Raw genomic sequence first — 22,969 nt, forward strand, 5'->3', positions numbered from 1 at the left:
CCAATGTTGCACCGGGCATCTTGTTAAAGTTGAAGGTCGCATGGATTCAACTCAGTATCAGCAGATTCTTGACAATAATGTGCAAGAATCAGTGACGAAGTTGAAGTTACGCAGGGGATGGATATTTCAGCAAGACAATGATCCAAAAAACCGCTCCAAATCTACTCAGGCATTCATGCAGAGGAACAATTACAATGTTCTGGAATGGCCATCCCAGTCCCCAGACCTGAATATCATTGAACATCTGTGGGATGATTTGAAGCGGGCTGTCCATGCTCGGCGACCATCAAACTTAACGGAACTAGAATTGTTTTGTAAACAGATATGGCCAAATATACCTTCATCCAGGATCCAGGAACTCATTAAAGCTACAGGAAGCAACTAGAGTCTGTGATTTTTACAAAAGGAGGATCTACAAAATATTAATGTCACTTGTATGTTGAGGTGCCCATACTTATGCACCGATCAAATTTTGTTTAAATGCAGATTGCACATTTTCTGTTAGTACAATAAACCTCATTTCAATCCAGAAATATTACTCAGTCCATCAGTTATTAGATATATGAAACTGAAATAGCTATTGCAAAAACCCAAATTGTTATAAAGAAAAAAGGTTAACATTAATAGGGGTGCCCAAACTTTTTCATATGACTGTATCTCTTTAACAAATTAAAATGGTACTAGCAATAGCTCTGACTACCTATATAATAATGGTCTCATTAAAAACAGCAGTACAGAAGGAATAAACAGCATGACAATGTTAATTTAAGGTATTTTTCTGGAACACAATTTGTGCCGCCTCAATAATTTACAATAGAATCAGATGCATCATTACAAGAAGCAGCCAGAGATGGCCAACCATTGTCATTTTTAAGGGAATATTAATAGTTAGATTGCAGAGGCAGAAATGACTAACCTCACATGTAGACCGAGATATCTTAAATATATCATGCTATAGATACATATTGCTGTAAAGTTTTAATTCTTCAAAAAAAAAACATTTCAGAAAACATCTATGCAAATAGCTAATGGTTCTATAGGGGCCAAATACCTGTGCTGTCCAGGCCCCATATACAGTGCCTACAAGTAGTATTCAACCCCCTGCAGATTTAGCAGGTTTACACATTCGGAATTAACTTGGCATTGTGACATTTGGACTGTAGATCAGCCTGGAAGTGTGAAATGCACTGCATCAAAAAAGAATGTTATTTCTTTTTTATTTTTTTTTTTTAAATTGAGAAAAGTTTATTCAGAGGGTCATTTATTATTCACCCCTCAAACCACCAGAATTCTGTTTGGTTCCCCTAAAGTATTAAGAAGTATTTCAGGCACAAAGAACAATGAGCTTCACATGTTTGGATTAATTATCTCTTTTTCCAGCCTTTTCTGACTAATTAAGACCCTCCCCAAACTTGTGAACAGCACTCATACATGGTCAACATGGGAAAGACAAAGGAGCATTCCAAGGCCATCAGAGACAAGATCGTGGAGGGTCACAAGGCTGGCAAGGGGTACAAAACCCTTTCCAAGGAGTTGGGCCTACCTGTCTCCACTGTTGGGAGCATCATCTGGAAGTGGAAGGCTTATGGAACTACTGTTAGCCTTCCACGGCCTGGACAGCCTTTGAAAGTTTCCTCCCGTGCCGAGGCCAGGCTTTTCCGAAGAGTCAAGGCTAACCCAAGGACAACAAGGAAGGAGCTCCGAGAAGATCTCATGGCAGTGGGGACATTGGTTTCAGTCAATACCATAAGTAACGTACTCCACCGCAATGGTCTCCGTTCCAGACGAGCCCATAAGGTACCTTTACTTTCAAAGCGACATGTCAAGGCTCATCTACAGTTTGCTCATGATCACTTGGAGGACTCTGAGACAGACTGGTTCAAGGTTCTCTTGTCTGATGAGACCAAGATCGAGATCTTTGGTGCCAACCACACACGTGACGTTTGGAGACTGGATGGCACTGCATACGACCCCAAGAATACCATCCCTACAGTCAAGCATGGTGGTGGCTGCATCATGCTGTGGGGCTGTTTCTCAGCCAAGGGGCCTGGCCATCTGGTCCACATCCATGGGAAGATAGATAGCACGGCCTACCTGGAGATTTTGGCCAAGAACCTCCGCTCCTCCATCAAGGATCTTAAGATGGGTCGTCATTTCATCTTCCAACAAGACAACGACCCAAAGCACACAGCCAAGAAAACCAAGGCCTGGTTCAAGAGGGAAAAAATCAAGGTGTTGCAGTGGCGTAGTCAGTCTCCTGACTTTAACCCAATTAAAAACTTGTGGAAGGAGCTCAAGATTAAAGTCCACATGAGACACCCAAAGAACCTAGATAACTTGGAGAAGATCTGCATGGAGGAGTGGGCCAAGATAACTCCAGAGACCTGTGCCGGCCTGATCAAGTCTTATAAAAGACGATTATTAGCTGTGATTGCAAACAAGGGTTATTCCACAAAATATTAAACCTAGGGGTTGAATAATAATTGACCCACACTTTTATGTTGAAAATTTATTAAAATTTAACTGAGCAACATAACTTGTTGGTTTGTAAGATTTATGCATCTGTTAATAAATCCTGCTCTTGTTTGAAGTTTGCAGGCTCTAACTTATCTGCATCTTATCAAACCTGCTAAATCTGCAGGGGGTTGAATACTACTTGTAGGCACTGTATAACAGCTTTGCTGCATTGCATCAGACATGCACGAATTATTACTATTTCTAGCTGAGCATATAATTGGATAATCGCATGTAACCCAATTTCTGCAAGAAAATCAAGCCCTATCTATTTCCCAGATTGCTAACATGTTACAGCACCAACATTTTTCTGCAATTTATTCCACTTTTTCTCATTTTCTCTTGTTTTGTAATCCATGACCATTGAGGAAGGATTCTCCAGTCGTGCTGTATGTGTGTTACCCACCAATACCATCTGTAAATAATACACGGACTGCATGCGACTTGGTTTAAATTAGCCACAGCAGCCTTTATTACCTATTATTTACATTCTAAACACAAGGGGGCGCCGTCCAACGGGTAACCCCAACAAATAACAATAGGTGACACAGTAACCAATACAGTAAATATATAACCCTGAGTAGGCCCAGTCCAGGAACAACTTTTCACCCCAATATCCCTGGCCGCAACACACCGACCCAGAGATGAGGTATTAATCACCCACGGATTAATACCCCCAACTTTGCAGAACCCTGTGCCTGCAACATCCCGGAACCCGGAGCCACCATACTAAGATGGTGTCTCTCTGTCCAGTTACCATTGCCTTCAACCGCCTCTGGACCAGACCTACCCCCCCGTCCCCCCCCGCCCCACCCCCACCCCCACCCCGCTGCTGTGACAAAGAAAACAACCCAGCCTAATATTCCCCTCAGTTCTAAAACACAAGGGAGGGTGGGCGAGGATCGATCCACGTCCGGAAGTCAAGAGAGGGGGTAAGAAAAAGTTCCTTGCTTACAACCCCTCATCTTCCCCCCCCTTCCTCCAGAAAACTCCTCCTACCCCCTAATCCCTTCTCTGCCCTATACAAAATCATCTCCTGTTCCTAGTAACCCTATCACTCCTTCCCTTCCCTCTAGTCATGTCGCCCCTCCACCCTATGGGTTCCATGGCTTTCTTGACCATTGAGGAAGGATTCTCCAGTCGTGCTGTATGTGTGTTACCCACCAATACCTTCTGTGAATAATACATGGACTGCATGCGACTTGGTTTAAATTGGCCACAATTTGCCTTCAACCACCTCTGGACCAGACCTACCCCCCGCCACAGGACAGGGTACGTGACTCCTTACGTGGCCTGGACCTGCCACACACCAAAGCCTGTACCACACCTGCACGCAATCCCAGCGCCCACAAATCAGCACCAATATCGTTGAGATGCACCCCATCGCATCTCCGAACTGCCAGTTCAGCGACTCCAACTCATGTTGCATGTGCAGCAACCCAATACACCCATTCCTCTTTCCGAATCGCGCCACCACCCGATTCACCATAGCCCTGGCTCGATTGATACTGCCCAAAGAAACGAGCCCCTCTCCACTCCAACCTGGCCACGCTATCAGACCACACCACTATTAAGCCCGGGTACATCTTCCACAAAAGCAACAAATCAATTTATTTATTTATTTCTGTTATATATATATATATATATATATATATATATATATATATTCCTAATTAACTCTCGAGATGCCCGGGCCACCAAATCGCTGCTTCCCACATACAGGACCAGTACCATCAACCTGTCCAGACCCAGCTGGCAACCATTTGGGCGAGCCGCAGCCCGCCGAGCCCCCCAAAAACGAACGAGTGCCCAAATATCCAAATGAGGCACACCCTTACAACAAAACAAACAGGTTATAAACCCACAGATACAACACCAACCGGTTACGCCAATCAAGACATGTTCCACTTCCGAAAAAGACTCAAACACCCCGCGCTGGCCTTAACACGATAACAACTGAGGCCGAATGTAACGACGAAAACAAGAGGACTACCACCTCCCAATACGTCTCACAACCTCTTCCCCGAGACCCCCCGAGAGGCCTCCGTGGCAGCCCCAATCCTGAAGGAATGCGACCCGTAGTCCTCCGGGCGCCCCCCCCCGCCCCTTGCAAGCAAGTCCGCAGCACTGCTACAAACTGTTACCTTGACAAAAAAGGACCCATTCATGTGACACAATAACGGGCCTGGGCATCCCCCCCGACATAATTCCGCACCCAGGGCCGCATATAACATCACCAACCTTCCACAACCCGCCTGATCCATTTTTTGAGCAACGAAGCCGGTGCTCAACCCTCTGCCCCACCACAGACACATCCTCTAACATCAAACCACCACCCTTAACCGTAGATGGACTGACCAATTCCCCGATCCGAAAAGCCTCATAAAAGGCTAGCACAAACGGTCTTGGACAAAAAGAAAAAAAACCCGCTCATAATCAGATGAACATAGCAACCAAAAACCACTCACCAAACGCTTTAACAAAACAAAGGAGATCGGACGCCTTATGTGACGTCCCGCTCCTTCACACCCCTGCGAAAAACCCTTCAAGGCCTGCTGCACCCGAAAATCCTGCGAAACATCCCTCTCACCACTAATCTTCAACTAGAAAGCCACAGCCGCCACCCTATGCGCCACTGCTGATGCTGACTGACCAACCTTAAAAAATCGTTACTCACCACTGCCAACAACACCACCAAATGATCCACCGGGCCTTCCTCAAACATGGCCCCCAACAATGTTACCCAATGTTACCCATTCCGCCCACACTTTTGCATATCGGCACCAAGTAACCTCAGTCACTGAGCTCCTGATCAGCTACAGAATCACAGCCTCACCAGACTCCACAAGCCCTTCCGACACACCGCTCCAACCTCATCCGCCCCCGGCATCAACTCCCGAGACCTGCGGAACTGAAACGAGACAAAGCATCAGCTGCCCCTTTGTTCACCCCCGGTACGTGCTTTGCCACAACATGAATTTTTCACAGCAGACATTTGAGCCAAATGCCGCAAGTCCGCTACCCCTGGCCCAGATTCAGCAGAAAAACTATTAATCAAATGCACCACCAATTGATAGTCACAATGAAAGCACACCTTCCTCTCGGAAAAAACTGCGAACCCCCACAACTCGAAAAAATTGCCCCAAAACCAACTGGTCCAGCTGCATCTGAGTACAGCTGCAATGCGCCATTAGGCACCACCTTATCCTGCCACAACGCGTGACCATTGAATTGCCGTAAGAAAAAAACTCCTACACCCTCAGATCCTCCTTGATTTCCCTCGTGACCCGCACAAAATGAGCCGATGGCTGCACCCCTGACGTAGCCGTCGCCAGCCGTCTAGCAAACAACATGCCCCATCGGCATAATTCTGCACCCGAAGTTCAGCTTCCCCAGCCAAGACTGCACCACCTTCAGCCGTACCTTCTTTGCTGATCTCACTGCCTCTACTGCAGCCCATAGGTCCACAACCGTCTCCAACGGAAGCCTGCACTCCATAGCCATAGAATCAATCTCTATCCCCAAAAAACCGCATCACTGACGCTGGACCTTCAGTCTTTTCCTGCGCCAACGGGACGCCAAAAGAGTGTCCGCCACCTTCTGCAACGAAAACAACAAAGCCACACGAATCATCAGACCCGCCGGCCCGATGCAAAAGAAAATCATCCAATAATGAATAATCGATGTGAGCCCGGACACACCACGCACAACCCACTCAACAAAGAAATAACTGTATCAAAATAGGAACAAGAAATGGAACAACCCCATCAGCAAACAACGATCAACGTAATAACTCCCATCCCCACGGCAACCCAAGAAATGCTGGCTAGCAGGGTGGACCAGTAACAACCTAAATGCCGCCTCCACATCCGCCTTCGTCATTAATTCTCCACGGCTCGCAGCCTTAACCAAATTCAGCACTCTGTCAAACGACGCATAATAAACAATTCCGGAGCAATGCCGACATACACCGATGACTCCTCCGGATAACATAAGCGTTGAATAAGCCGAAATTTGTTCGGCTCCTTTTGGCACCACCCCCAATGGAGAATCAACCCAATCATGACATGGAGGGGCCTTGAATGGCCCGCCCATCCTGGCCCAAAGTCACTTCCTTATCCAACTTTTCACTGACAACATCTGAGTGTTCCCTTGCAGAGCGCAAATTCCGATAAGGGGCGAAGATACACCAACACCAACGGAATGCGAAAACCGCGGGAAAAAACGGACCTCAAAAGGGGCGCCGCCTCAACATCTGGGTACCTATTTAAAAACGTCCCCATCACCTCTACTTTCACCGGTGTCCTCCCTTCTTCCAACCCCATCCCCCGCCTTTCCTTTGCCTTTTTTGAAACACTTGGCCAGACTATATCCCCCTCCACAGCCCAAATACTCGAGCTTAAAACAACAGGCTGCTCCAAATTTGCACTGCCCTTCATTATACTGCCAACAAAACCCACCTCTTGTGGTTCACCGGAGTTCCAACTCCCAACCCCCCGGGTGCCCCACCAACCACATCCATAGGGATATTGAAACAATTTTCATAGACGAAAGGGGATTTATATCGTTATGATTATACATATTGAACAGATGTCATCTGACCATGATAGTCCCCATAATAGGATTTATGTAATAGGAAAACTCCAATTTAAACTCTTAAAAAATGTGATACCACACAATGGAGTAATTGCTATCCAAAAGTATTTTATTAAACAATCACAAACATTAAAAAGGGGTGCACAAATACATTCCTAATCCTGGTAACAAAAAGTAAGAGGACATTGAAAACCTCACAAACGTGGGGACCGAGGCCAGAAGGTAAATATAGGGGTCTGTGTCTGGGAAATCATAAGGCAAATCGCCTATCTAGTAACCCATAATATATATGTACCCAGGTACAGACAGTAAAACTCCCCTCTCATTACCTCACCTATGGGTGTGCGCAGTAAAGTCTCCCAGAGTGCTCAAATGAGCAGGGACGGAGACATCATTATCTAGGTTACATACCGGAGGTTGAGGTAGGAAGGGAGCCGGTCCAAGGTCCACACCCGACGCGCGTTTCGGGTACCTTTTTCAGGGGCACCGCATGCTGTCATGGACCCCTTTCCCTCACCCTTAAACACCTAGTGGCCTCCAGCTGTTGTCCATCTGCCCGCCCATCACGCGCACGCGTACATCGCGTCTCGGGAATGTCAGTACACAGACCGGCGGTAAGCGGTGACGAACTGCGCGTGCATCGGAGAAAAGTCTCCAATGACGTCTTTAACGCATGCGCACAGTCACCTTAGATGCCGCCGGGTGTATACACCCGAGAGTCGCGTCTGGATGGCGCGCTGGGTAGGTAAAAAATGGACAATGAAAACGGACTAGTAAGGATGACATCTGCATCAAATATTTACATGGTGTAGTCATGTTAGTGATCTTGTATACTAAAATGCTCCGTCCAAATAGATGGATGCAGCCTACAACAAACAGTAAAGGGCACGTTAGTTTTATATAAAGGTACATTATATTCATGTACATAGACACAGACTACGGAAAGCAATGTCAGTATAATTGCATATTCAAATTGAGTGCCCGGTCTGTGTCCATGGTTGGACGAATGTAACCATTATCTCCCATATATTATGACAGCCCATAAAATAAATCTGAATGCCTCAGTCATACACAAAACACATACATTCGGCTATAGCATAGTAGATTACAAATTCACCATATGGGCACATACAATCTCAAATCAGGACATAAATGTACATCAGAGAAAATTGTTTTATCCAGTGGTTATTCATAAGTCAGCCATAGGATCTTTCATAGTATCCTTACTCTTAGCTACGAATTCATATCCCGTAACTGAGAGGGCACGGGGTGGGGAGGGAGAACAGGAAATCCAAACACTCCTCAGATGGAAAAAGTTACTGGAATAAAACAACATGCAATTAAAAAGCCGCACGATAACAAGTAAATATTGCAACATGATCGTCCATAGGACAAAAACAAAAAACAACCCTTCTAACAGGTTAGGATTTTAAAGAAACCCCCATTTGGAAATTTCAGGTGTTAAGGAATGGGGCAAAGCTTAATTGTTCATTCAGTCCTGCAGGAGCCATGGTCCCTAAAGAGAAAATCCACCTACATTCGAGGGCCATTTTAAGATTTCCCCCACGGATCCCACCGCTGACAAGGTCAATCCCCACCACCTTCAGTCCAGTAGGGTCGCAGTTATGATGGACTTTAAAGTGCCTGGGGAGAGTCCTCAACAGCGATAGGTCCGTCACGGTTGGTGCCTTCAAAATGTCGCGAACATGTTCGCGTATACAAACACGTAATTGTCTAGTAGTCAGGCCTACATAAACCAAATCACAGGGGCATCTGGCGTAATAGATTACGTATGTGCTACTGCACGAGATATACTTCTTAATACAGAAGTGTTGTTTTCCATCAGCCGAAAGAAACTCCTTGCCCCTAATGATATTGCCTAACTTACACGTAACACATTCGCCACATGTAAAGCATCCTATCCTGGGGGTACTGTGTCCAAAGAGGCCTCCGGGTGTCCTAGCCTCCCTCCTGGAGGTTAATAACGGGGCTCCCGGTAAATCACTGGCCAAGACTGCGTCCGTCTGTAAGACGGGCCAGTGCTTGGACAGTGCATCCCTGATCCATCTCCACTGTCCATTGTAAGTGGAGATGAACCTAGTGTGACTACCACCACTCACCAATGTCTTCACACTCGAACCGTAGAGGAGGTGTTCTCTGGATGTATGTTTAGCTCTCATATACCCTTGTTTGATCCCACGGGCGCCATATCCTCTATCCCTGAATCGCATGCGAAGGTCATCAGCCTGGTGCTCAAATTTCTGAGGGGTAGAGCATATCCTTTTTGCCCTCAGAAATTGGCCAGTGGGAATAGCTCGGATAGTTGATCTCTGGTGAGCTGATGAAGCGTGCAATAATGCATTTACGGAGGTGGTCTTTCTAAATAGATCCGTCTCAATCATACCTCCTTCTCCAACCTCCACCACAACGTCCAAAAATTAAATTCTACGCCGATCTGCCTTATACGTAAGTTTTCCATTACAATTATTCCGGTTGAGATCATCCATAAATATATCCAGCAGAGACCGTGTTCCCTGCCAGAGGAGCAGCACGTCATCGATGTACCTGTACCAGCAGACTATATTCTGGGCAAGTGGCAGCTCATGTAAAACAGTCTGCTCCCACCTACCCAGAAACAGCCCCGCATACGATGGTGCACATGCCGCTCCCATGGCGGTGCCACGTCTCTGCAGGCAATACCGGTCTTTGAATGTAAAGATGTTATGGTGGAGGATGAAGTCCAGGAGAGCTAGAATAAATTCACACAGAGATCTGTCCCACGAGCTACTGGATAAAAAATGCCTTGATGCCTCCAAACCCTGTTCATGCGAGATACAGGTATACAAGGACTCGACGTCCGCTGTGACCAACCACATGTCATCCTCCATGTGTACACCATCCAGCTTCCTCAATAAGTCATTTGTGTCCCGTAAATATGATGGTAGATTCTGCACCAGTGGTTTCAGATAGAAATCCACATAGGTGCAGATTGGTTCACAAAGGCCACCAATCCCCGAGACGATAGGACGTCCCGGAGGATTGGTGGCATCTTTCTGAACCTTCGGTAACAGATAAAAGGTCGGTAGTCGGGGATTTTTCACCAGGAGTCCATCTCTAATTTTAGATGTAATAATCCCCTCAAGTAGGGCCTCATCCAATATAGACATTAATTCAGTTTTATAGCCCGGAATGGGGTTGGTGGTGAGTCTCAAATATGTCTCCTGGATATTCAACTGCCTGAACGCCTCGCGTTCATATTTGTCCACCGGCCAAAGCACCACATTTCCCCCTTTATTCGCATTTTTTATTACAACATCAGTCATACTGCGAAGTTCTTGAATGGCAGTACGTTGATGTTTAGTCAGGTTGTCACCGGAGCTGTATCTCCGAATCCTCTCAAGCTCTCAAGCTAACCTGACAAAAATTTCTATTTGCGGACAGATAGATAAAGGGGGAAATGTGGTTGATCTTGGCAGGATTTCCCTTGGGAACACAGTAGACACACCACCATCACCCTCTCTCTATAATTCTTCCAAGGTGGCAATAGCCTCCTTCTCCCTCTCCGTCAATATTTCCTCACCTCTATCAACCTTATGGTGGAGTTTGTGCAGTACTAGTTTCCGAGCAAACAGGTGGAGGTCCTTTACAGCAGTAAAAAGATCAAAAGTGCCAGTAGGCACGAATGATAGACCTAGCTGAAAGACCTGTACCTGAGCTTTAGTCAAAGGATGAGTAGACAGGTTAATTACCTCCAATTGACTTTTTTTATTTTTCTGTTGTTCTTGTGGTGTTGTAGGAGAAACACCCTTTCTTTTCCCCTGAGTTGCTCCCCGGGTCTGTCTAGGACCTCCATTGAATTTTTTATTAATACTCAGGGACATGTGGTTCTCCTCTTTCTCCTCCACTTCCGTGCTATCCCCCGAAGTACGGGATGATATGGAGACAGATCTTGGTCTGTTATAATTAGGTTGATTCACCCGACCTTTTCTCCATCTATACATTTGTTTATTAGCACGGTCATTCATGTCTCTTTGGAGTTTCTTAGTTTTGGTGGTCCTGATTTCATTCTCCCACTTCACAAATTCCCCGTCTACTTTCGTATTAAATTTAGTTAGTTGTTCCTCTGTCAATTCTTTTTTGAGTTTTTCTTGAATGGACTCAATCTCTACCTCCAATTCTCCTACATTAGCCTCATTCAGTTTAATTAATAGCTCCATGAATTGTTTGGAACAGGTATCTGCACATAGGGATATGTCCTTATGATCCCACCGCATACTTGTACGCAATGCCTTCCTCTGCCGAAATTGCTCATCGTCCCGCAGCCGGGCTATCCTATAACCCTCCCCTATCGCAGCCATATATCCAAACAATGGAGAACAATTTTTCAGTACCTTCTCCCAATCACACTCGCCAAAATCGCAAATGCATGCAGCCAATTTGCAAATGTACGAGGAATGAGCCTATAACGGCGCTTCTCTTCCTCCTCCTTCTCCGTCTTGGAGTTACTTGGCTTGACCTTATCCAGGTTAAACTTTTTCAGGGGCAGCAGAGAAAATAACTCTACATACTCCCCTTTCCCAATATTATTCCTCACATCCTTCTTCAGGTGAGCTCCCAGCGGGCCCTCGAAGCACACATATACCTCGCGCTTGGCCCTGTCATCCAGACGCACCACCTCATCCTCCTTTTCTTTCTCCTTCTCTTTCTCTGTCACAGCCCCTGCCACCTCTGCCATAACATTCTCCCCTGCAGCCTAAGGCGCACCTGCGCCGACCACCGCCGATCCCGTCCATGCGCACTCCCCGCAACCGCATTATTCACCAGCCCCTGCAGGAGCCCCCAATAACGGGTTTAAAATCACAGACCCCCTGGCGCTGCCGTATCCGCCCCCAAAATACTACCTTCTTGTGCCCCCAACTGCGCCAACCCCACCGAATCCACGGCTGTCTCACCCGACCATGACCCAGCGTATGCTGGAGTAGAAGTCACACCTTCCTCCGCCATCTGGACATCCGATTCTTCCAACGTTGCCGCTCCTTCCTCCTCCTCGCTGTAGCCGTCCGCCTCTGGCTCAGGTAACGCAGACGCCGTCGAAGCACCATCGCCACCACGGCCGTCCTCCTGGTACACCGCGTGGGCACTGCCCTCCAGGCTCCATCCTTTGCTCTGCGACGACAACCCCTGAGACTGTCCTGTCCCACAGGCTGCCACCACGGGCCTCATCCTCTTCTGGCCTGATATCCCCCCTGCCGCGCCGCCTGCAAGGGGTATCTATGGCCCATCCTGCTGCCAGCAGACTCTGATCCAGAGCCGCCACCGCATCCTGCCCTCCTGGGCCCACGAAAGCCTCCGTCTGCCGAGTCCTCCCCTCCTAAGGGAGACCACCGCTGCCGGGAGCTGCACTACTGATCTGAGTGACCAGGCAGGAACCGCAGGGTCCCTGCCATCACTCCCACTCACCGATGCCTCCTAGGCACCCATCGCACCAGGCTTGCCTGCCCTGGTGCCGGACTCCCCGCTGGCTGCAGCCCCTCGGCCCCCCCCGCCGACCGCGGGGGGTAACGCTGGCCTCCGTCCTCCGCTGGGCGCTCTCTCGCCGCATCCAGCAATCCAGGCCGCGGCTCGAAGCCACAAGTAGGCCGCAGATTAGCCACGCCCACCTCCCGGCTGCTGCGGCCTGGGCGGAGATTCCTCCCGCTGGCCAGAGCAGCCGCATAGTGCCGCCGCTGCCCGCCCTGCCGCGGAGGGTCCCCGAAGGGGCTCTCACATTTCTTCCTTGCTCCCCCCCGCACTCGCCGAGTACCTGTGGAGGGGGCCGAGACCGCCGCCCGCTGCTGACAGGGGAGCGAGGGGAAAGTGCGGATGGGTTAACCCCCGGCAGTCCTGACGTGGGACCGCACTGCCAGGGGCCCGTGCACCGCCATCGCCACCCGGATTTGTCGCTGCCAGGTCCAGTAGAGCAGCCATCCCTTCAGTCGTCCTGATCGCTCCAAGTCAAGAGAGGGGGTAAAACAAAGTTCCTTGCTTACAACCCCTCATCTGCCCCCCCTCTTCCTCCAGAGAACTTCTCCTACCCACCAATCCCTTCTCTGCCCTATACAAAACCATCGCCTGTTCCTATTAACCCCATCACTCCTTCCCTTCCCTCTAGTCTTGTCGCCCCTCCACCCTATGGGTTCCATGGCTTTCTGGATGTTTCCATTCACTGACCGCAAGTAGGCATATTTAAAATGTAGAGGAATTAAATGAAAAATATCATAATTCTACAATATAATTACATTTTCTTTAAATAAAACAAGGAGAACAGTTTAGTTACAAAAAGATTATGTCAAACCATTGTAGGTAAAAGCAAGAAAATTCAGCTATTACTCAGAATTATGCCTTTTTTGATATGATGGGCCAAAGTTTTTTTTTATCTGACTCACAGCCTCTGTTCTGGAGAACTTTGCCTATCCTATGGTAAGGCACAATTAAAGGCCCCCATATACATTACATTAGACTATAGTCAGCTAAACCCACCAATATCGATGCAATTGATCGACACACTAATGTGTTTGAGGTGCCCCCTGACACTCCTTCAACATATGATGACAGAAGGACCAGCACTTGGGATTCCAATGGTTGAACCTTTTGTTCTTCCTGGATTTTTTCTGTGACGCCCTGTCCTATCAGGACGTCACAGGGTATTGTGCAATCTGCCCTTCAGTGCAATGTCCACCTCCTCCTTGCTTAAGGGTCCCTAACCGTTGCTGTTGCCAAGAACAGCTAATCAAAATCCTAGGAACACTCTGCACCACACCCATCAGACACACCAGTGGACGGCCTAAGTGGAATAGGGTCGCCCACTTGGGGGGTTGGTAAGGGAGGGAAAGGAGTGTCAGGAGACAGTCAGTTAGCTAGTGACTCTCAAGAGGAGAGGTCTCGGAGCGGTGAAGTGGAAGAGAGAGTAGGAGAGGAGCTGGGCTCCTGGAAACTACTAGGTGGCAGACGTTGGTCTGGGCCTGGTAGGAGCTGGACCCCGGTCTCAGGGGATCGTAACAAGGGGCACGGACTGTCGAGGAGGACAGCCAGCGGCCTTGTGTCATCACCGGGCAGGGTCCAGGGCACGACGGGGTACGTGGACACTATGTCAGGGAATAGCTTCAGGCGTCCTGACAATTTACCCGACGAGGACGGAGCCTTCAACATCCATTCTCCACCCGCTCCAAAATCGGGGTACTAGCGCAACGAGGGGGATAGGACTTTCCACTCACACGGTCCAGACAATCCCAAGCGTGAACCCTGAGAGCAAGCTCACCCAGTTAGCCACACTGGTGAGCGGGACTCGACTAGTTTAATACTCATGGGACCAACCAGAGAAACTAGGTGCCAAGGTAAAGGCCACGGACCAACAGGCAACACCAACGGGCACAAGATCCAGGCGTGCTCCCTCCAGGCGGCAGCGGTGTCCAGAACTTTGGTTTACCACAGTTGTCGGTGTCAGTGTTATTGGACTGAGTGAGTACACAAACGACCCCTTACCATTCCAATGGCACCTCCCCGTTGCCTTCATTGAGTCCCGGGGCATTCCCCCTACCCATGGAGGGGTTAAACATCTGGCTGCCCGCACCATCGCCACCGGGTACTCCCCATTGTAGCGGTGGTACTCCATCTTACCACGCACCACGGGTGGCGTCACAAACTGTCCTTACAATCCCCTGTAAATAACCCCCCTTTATTTCGAGTGGCCGCGCGACCCCGACCCCCGGGTCCAGAGATCCCTTGAGCCACCACGGATCCAGATACGAGCAGCCCGGTGGCTGATGCGCGGGCGGCACACTTCCACGACCAGAAAAGTACACAAGAGCACTCAACTGAGCTGAACGTTCCTATGTGTAATGCAGTCACTTCTTACGGGTTGTACAAACAGTACTGTACTGTAGTCAGGAAAGCCGGGGTCTGGTAACAGGAGGATATCTATGGATACAGGGATTACACAGAAGCGTAGTCAGGTAAAAATCCAGGCGTCAGAATTCCAGGAAGGCATGTAATAGATTCAGGGAGTAAACTGAGATGTGGTCAGGCAACAGTCCGAGGTCTAAAGCCAGGAGGTTGCAACAGGAACAGGAAGCAGGCAGAGAGGAGTCAAACAACAGTTCAGGGTCAAAAAAACAAAGATCAGAACCCTAGCAGAAACACAGGCCAACAGCACAACAGAACCAGAATGTATCATTGGCAAGGTTCTGTGGGAGCATGCTCAGTAAAGAAGCAGATCATTTACTAGAAAGATGAAACACCTAAGCAAGTAATCAACCTGCCAGCTCAGTAGCCCACAAAAACACAGCAGAGCATCACCTACTCTGCAAGATGCTCTGCACAGAGGAATCGTGACACTATGTATGGGGGAGTTTGGATAGAAAGCTGTTGGATGAACAATTGGTCATCCAACAGTTCTCTCATGTGTACAGGGTCATCAAATTTTAATCAATAGATTTTGAAATATATAAGTTCCACAGTTGAATGTGCTTAAAAAAAAAGTTCCTGTGCTAAGATAATATTTTATATGTGTCCCTGCTGTGTACTGTGTAATAGCCGTGTCTGACTGTACAGGGACATGGTCTGATCATACCACATCTCCTGGGCAGGGAAGTAAACAAGAGAGTATACACAGGACAGCATGGGATCACAGCTGATTGTTTTTGTAAAAGAGGTAAAGGTAAAGAATTTCCCTGCCTGTTTTATCAGAGGAACAAGTGTTCCTGCTGCATTTCTATCACTCTAAGCTCAACATAAATCCAGTCAGTGACATATGATGTCAGCAACGGCAGCTCCTACCTCACTGACTTAATTTATGATGAGCTCTGGTGCCAGTAGATTATAACTCCTGTGATAAAACAGGCAGGGAAATTTTTTACTTCACATAATCAGCAGATGCAAGCCACTGCTCTGTTGTCTGTGTTATCACTTATTATTCCTCCCTGGCCCAGGAACTGTGTTATGATCAGACCATGTCCCTGTACAGTCAGACACAGCCATTGCACAGTACACAACTGGGGCACATATATAAGATTTTCTCATCACAGGAACATTTTTTTTTTACTCATCCAGTTGTGGAACCTACAATTAATATTCCAAGGTCTAATGATTCAAATGTACTTTGTTTGTGGGCCTACCCTTTTCAGTTTACTAAATAAAATGTGAGGAGCAGCAGTGGCATAACTTGAGGCTTGTGAGTCCCAATTGCAAAATCTCCAACAGGGTCTCCAACTATGATAGATCTTAAATAATATTGGTCTTCTTATATGGACCAAAAGAGAACTTTTGCCATTTCCCCACCCCAGAGGCAAAAGAGCCCAAACTTGAGTGCAACCCTTACAACTACTTTAGTCACAAATTTAATGAGCTGCCTAGGAGTCTGAATTGAAAAGTCTCCATTTATTGTATATTGCACATTAGGAGCTGAAGATAGGCCACTGAGGGTTTTCTTGTGTTTATAGAACATCTACTAATGATCCTTAAAGGGGTTGTCCAATATAAGAGAAAACACCTCTTTAAGGCATAGATGGGTATAGGGTAAAAACGGTGTCATGATCACTTTCCCCAACCCCTATGGATCCAGTAAAGGCTGCCCTGGAGTCCTCACCAGCTCCAGAAGCGATGACTGATTCATTTGGAAGTCACAAAACCTCTCCTAGTCAGGTGACTAGGGGAGCGCATAATCAGATGTTTTTCTCATGATCCATTGGAATCCAATGGGGAGGTGGAAGGTGAGTATGACACTGTTTTTTTAATTTAAGCCCATCCACGCCTTAGTTTGAGACAACCCCTTTAAAAAGAAACATGTTTCAGGACAGGTAACCAAGTGTTGGATATGTTTGTGGTAAAACAGCTTGTCCAACATTCCATTCCAGAATAAATGTGCAACACAAGAGAAGATTTAGAAAGACACGAGGGTAAAAATTATATTATAGATAACTACCAAATCTGTAAACATCAGTAAGGCAACAAACAGAGATGACAAAAGAAATAGAAAAAGCAGGACTTTTTTAGGATATTTTTTAAGCTATACATTGGTGTTATCCATTGAGTTTCTTCCACATTTTCTTTTTTTTTTTTTTTTAAAGGGAACCGGACATTGGCAGATTTATTGTAGCCACATATGATTTACTCTGAGATACATACTTTGTAAAGCCTGGGATTATGTGTCTCGGATGACTAGTCCAAGCCGATTTTCCACACCCTGTTTCCCTAGACAGACAGGTCTCTCGCCCTGTTCAGACACATAAGGAAAGACCTGTAATTTTAGGGGAGCAAGGTGGTAAGAAGCTGCTATGGTCCTGCTACTGGAATTAGTCAGATGGGACACATAATCCGCGGCTTTTCAAAGTATGTTTTTCTGAAACCAAGCAATGTTCAGAGTAAATCATATATCACTACAATAATTCAGTGTCTGATTCATGAGGCCTATGATTGAGGCAGCATTCATTTCCTCTTAAACTCTCCCATTTAAAAATAATAAGTCTAAGAAACTTAAAGTGTAGTTTGAAAAAAAATATTTGCCAGATCGGATAAGTAATGAAAAAAAATGACACTTCAGTACAAGTGATACCAGTCTAATTTATCCAGGAACTGTCCAAATTCTCATCCTCTGTAACTTTTTATCACTCTTTTGTTGTGCTTGGTTCTTCTTCGCCAGCACTATAGGTGCTGCAACTGCAGTTCCCTCCATTCCCAGTATACATTACTCTTGTTATTGAAAATGGCTTGCCTCCATGAAACTAAAAACTTGTCTCAAGGCCCCGTCACACACAGAGATAAATCTTTGGCAGATCTGTGGTTGCAGTGAAATCATGGACATATTGTTCCATTTGTACACAGCCACAAACCTGGCACTGATTGTCCACAATTTCACTGCAACCACAGATCTGCCAAAGATTTATCTCTCTGTGTGACAGGGCCTTCAGTTATGTTTATATGCAGTTTGACACACAGGAGAGCAGGAGCAAAAAATAAAGCCTCAGCCCCACTGCCTGTAATCCATTTCTGTGTCATTTCTGCTAGTAATGGATTAAACTTGACAACAGGCAGTGGTCAACAAGTTGTCGAAAAGGGAGATGCCTAATGTCCAGTAGTTTGGAGTGATTGAGATCACGTTTTCCGCACAGTACTCTGTCTATTTAAACCAACTCCTCTAAAGTTGTGCACACAGTGCGTTTTTTATGCATTTATTATGCAGATTTGGTGCAGATTTGTCACAAACCTGCATGCCTATCTTAATGCAAGCTATGCCAGTGAAAGGGGGAGGGCTACACTGTCCTTTCTCAATCTGGTGTTGTGCATGTGCTCTGTCCTGTCTGGGGAGAGCAACACTTAAGGCTGCTTTACACGCAGTGACATTGCTAGCGATGTCGATCGTGAAAGCACCTGCCCCCGTCGTTTGTGTGTCACGGGAAAATCGCTGCCCGTGGCGCACAATATCGCTAACACCCGTCACACGGACTTACCTTCCTAGCGACGTCGCTGTGGGAGGCGAACAACCTCTTTGTTAAGGGGGAGGGTCGTGCGCCATCACAGCGACGTCACACAGCGGCCGACCAATTGAAGCGGAGGGGCGGAGACCAGCCGCATTAACGACACACCCACCTTGTTGCCAGAGGACGCAGGTAAGCTGTTGTTTGTCGTTCCCGGGGTGTCACACGTAGCAATGTGCGCTGCCTCAGGAACGACGAACAACCTACGTCCACAACGACCAACGAGATTTTGAAAATGAACGACGTGTCAACGATCAACGAATAGGTGAGTATTTTTGATCTTTAACACTCGCTCGTAACTGTTACATGCAACAACATTGCTAACGACGCCGGATGTGCGTCACGAATTCCGTGACCCCAGCGACATATCGTTAGATATGTCGTTGCGTGTAAAGCCCCCTTTACTTGCGTCTTCTGCGGCACATCCACCAGCCTGTCACCAGTTACTGTCGGAGACGTAGTTGGATAACACATCACAAATGCAGTTTCTTTACATCTCAACCACAAACGTTTTATTTGGTTAGCAGTCTTCAAGGCAGGCAGCTCATGTATAGACATGGCCACTTCCCTTCTCCATTCCCATTCTGCTGCCGCTGTTCCATGGGGTACCTTGCTGTCTAGCATTCGCTCTAGGTAACAGCCCTCCAATGGCACAGTCTGACTTCTGTGCTTCCCCGTCACTTGACTCCGCAGCTACCCGTGTTATTAGGACACAATAGAAGAGACCTCCTGATTCCCAGGCGGACGCTTAAACAGAGCTCGTTAGCCCCAGGAACCTTTCTGCAGAACTGAACTTCCTTTCTGGCCTGTCTGGCTACTCACTGTCTGTCACTCCTCACTCTGGTGTCTGCTGAGACCTGCGCCTAACGCTCTTCCTATTGCTAACCCACTATCTATCTACCACTTACACCCCCTCCTGCACATTTGTTCCCTAAGTTATACTAAATCTTAGCTTAAAATCTTCCACATTATTCCAATATCTATTGGCTCATACTCCCATACTTCACATTCCTAAGGAATTATATATTTTATCACATATAACAACTTACGCTTTATATAACAAAATACTGTACAATATTTCTCCAGTAATAAAATATTTTATATATAACACACATTCAGTAGGAGTGGAGGGATCCGACCACCTCCTACACCGGCAAAGTAAAGGAGAATTCTGAAGTTCTCTGCACATGTTGCTTATATTTTCCTTGCAGATTTGGTGCAGAAAATAATCTGCAGCGTGTCAACTCTTGGTGTTTTTTAATGTGCTTTTTTAGCTCTTCCACCCATTGACTTCATGAAGAAGAATGCATGGCACAAAAACGGATATATTTTTTGGTGCGGTCTTCTGCCAGAAGGTGCAGATATGATGCGGAAAATTCCTGCACCAAATGCTGAACATGCGCACATAGCCTACCAGTAGCTTATTTGTAGCAGGAACTAAAGGGGGCTTTACACGTTGCGACATCGTTAATGATATATCGTCGGGGTCACGTCGTTAGTGACGCACATCCGGCGCCGTTAGTGAAATCGCAGCGTGTAAAACCTAGGAGCGACGATCAACGATCGAAAAATCATTTAAAAACGGTGATCGTTGACACGTCGCTCATTTCCTTAATATCGCTGCTGCCACAAGTACGATGTTGTTCGTCGTTTCTGCGGCACCACATATCGCTGTGTGTGACACCACAGGAAGGATGAATATCTCCTTACCTGCGTCCACCGGCAATGCGGAAGGAAGGAGGTGGGCGAGATGTTACGTCCCGCTCATCTCCGCCCCTGCGCTTCTATTGGACGGCTGCTTAGTGACGCCGCAGTGACGTCGCTATGATGCCGAACACACCTCCCCCTTGAAGGAGGGATTGTTCGGCGGTCACAGCGACGTCAATGACAAGGTATGTGCATGTGATGCTGCCGTAGCGATAATGTTCGCTACGGCAGCGAGCACCAAATGTCGCACGTACGACGGGGGCGGGTGCTATCGCTAGCAAACGCTAGCGATGTCGCAGCATGTAAAGCCCCCTTAAGACTCAGACATGTTGAAACTCAACATGCCTGATCCCATTTTACCAAATATCTGCCAAGTTTGAGATACTGTCTGCAAAGCTCAATAAAATCATTGGGTTTGGCGACATTCCTCATATCTCTATTGTCACTACTATTGTGAAAAGAAATGTTCAGCAGAGACTGAACCATAGTATAACATTGCCAAAGTATGAACCAAATATAGAGCAGCTTTATAAGATACAGAAACCTCCCGCAGGACTCTAGTGAAATATCAGCAGACCTGTCTACTACAGTTTTCTCTCCCACTTAATCTATTGTACTTAATTCGTATGTAAGTGAAGTGGATAAAAGATTTTTTTCGTCATGTTTATGTCCTTTTCATATTTTAACCTTCTTGATAATCTACTGTATGTGACATGAATATTTAGTACTATGTGTTTTGCTTCTTTCAGCTTCTGATATGGCGGCAGAACAAGGGCAAATTCTGGTAATTGCCACCGCTGCTGTCGGAGGATTTACCCTCTTGGTCATACTCACTCTGTTCTTCCTCATCACTGGCCGGTAAGCTGATCTCTACACAATATGATAGTTACTGTTTTTTAGTATTGTGACTCATTTTAACATTTTTAATACATTTATTCATTTGTTTCAATAACATACAATTATTTATGATGACTGAGATTATCCGGAAACATAACTTATGATTGAAGAGCACTCAACAGGGAAAGAAGAATTGATTAGTGAATTTCTAGTGATTACCTAAATGTTCAGTCCAAAAAATTGCATTGAAGGGGTTTTCCAGTTTTATCTAAATAAAGTTTATTCATTATTATAGAGGGGTAAATAGTCAAATATTCGGGTTTGGATTCGTCATACCAAATAATTTCTATAATTTGTTTATTCATACCGAATAACGAACCTAATGCAAGTCAATGGGAAACTCAAATAATTTTCTAGAGGACCTTGAAACTAGGTCTGGGAGGAGTGTAAACACGCTGCAATGGATGGAAAGGTGTTGAAACTGAATGGTGTCAGCATAAGGAAGATACCTGGATGCATTTCTGACTCTTGGTTTCTGGGAATTATGTTGTCAGAGTATTACAGGCATTAAAGCAGGAGAATTATACTTACTGAGTTTCCCCATGACTGTCACACTGCTTTCAGGTCCGATCAAGAACCCTTATGAATATTCCTCTGTAACAGTGTGTGTGATTCGTGCAGTCCTGCTTCCTCTGCCCACTTTCTGTGACAGTATCTGTGATTGCAGTCACATTAGCTGTGTGGGTCCCTGAAATGAAATGTAAAAAGAAATAAATAATTTGAATAAATGACATAGGGTCCCCTGTATTTTGATACCCAGCACAGATAAAGCAGACAGCTGGAGGCTGTAGCCCCCAGCTGTATGCGTTATCTTGGCTGTGTGTCAAGATATGAGGGACCCCATGTGTTTTTAAAAAATTATTTAAATAAATAATTAAAAAGATATTGTGAGTCTCACCCACTTTTGATACTTAGCCAAAATAAAGTGGACAGCTGGGGGTTAGCATTCTCGTGCTAGGGATGCCCTAGTTATTGGGCCCTCCCCACCCTAAAAATAACAGGCCGCAGTCACCCCAAGAATTCCCTCATCCATTAGATGCGCCAATCCTGGCACTTATTCAACTCATCTCAGTTGTCCTAATGCGTTGGCAATCTGGGTAATATCAGGGGTTAATGACAGCTGTGATTTGTCAAAAAATCATAACTGCCACGAAGCCCTGGTTTAGTAATGGGTAGTCGTCTATGAGACCCCCCTATTTTACTCATGTAAGTAAGAAGAAATAAAAACATAACACAGAGAAAAATCGTTTATTTTAAAAAAAACCTCTTTCTCCAATTTAAAAACCCCCCAAAACACCCCTGCAGGTCTAACGTAATCCACACCATGACATCCAGCGGTGATCCCGGCTCTGTTACATCTGTGGTTTCAGTGCGCACATTTGGAAAAGTGACAGGTCACAGCTGGCAGTTCCCACGCTACACTGTGACATCAGGTGAATCAACCTCAGGTGAACGCATTGAACTAATTGACTTCACCTCTGGTGAACTCATTGAAGTCAATGCCAAATTACCGGATTGGGAGATATGCACACATTGAGTATTTGGTTGCAGACATTTCTGCACCAAATCTGCATCTACTAGCAGAAAATCTCACAGAAACCACATCAAAACCTCATGCAGTTTTGGTGCATTTTTCTGTCAAGAGATGCAGATTTGGTGCAGAAATGTCTGCAACCAAATACTCAACATGCACACATCTCCTAATACAGTAATCCGACATTGAGTTCAGTTAGCTCACCTGAAGT

At 46.4% G+C, this 22,969-nt stretch overlaps 1 protein-coding gene across 2 annotated transcripts in view; it reads left to right on the forward strand.

The window, feature by feature from the left end:
• EPHA6 (EPH receptor A6) overlaps positions 1 to 22,969 on the forward strand; it is a 1,356,729-nt gene that overhangs the window by 977,059 nt on the left and 356,701 nt on the right. For both annotated transcript variants that reach the window (XM_075335125.1, XM_075335126.1), the window contains one exon: positions 21,077 to 21,185. In XM_075335125.1, the coding sequence (XP_075191240.1) occupies positions 21,077 to 21,185 (109 nt within the window). The remainder of the gene's footprint in view (positions 1 to 21,076; positions 21,186 to 22,969) is intronic.

Source organism: Anomaloglossus baeobatrachus, chromosome 2 (genome assembly GCF_048569485.1).
Source record: "Anomaloglossus baeobatrachus isolate aAnoBae1 chromosome 2, aAnoBae1.hap1, whole genome shotgun sequence".
NCBI lineage: Eukaryota > Metazoa > Chordata > Amphibia > Anura > Aromobatidae > Anomaloglossus > Anomaloglossus baeobatrachus.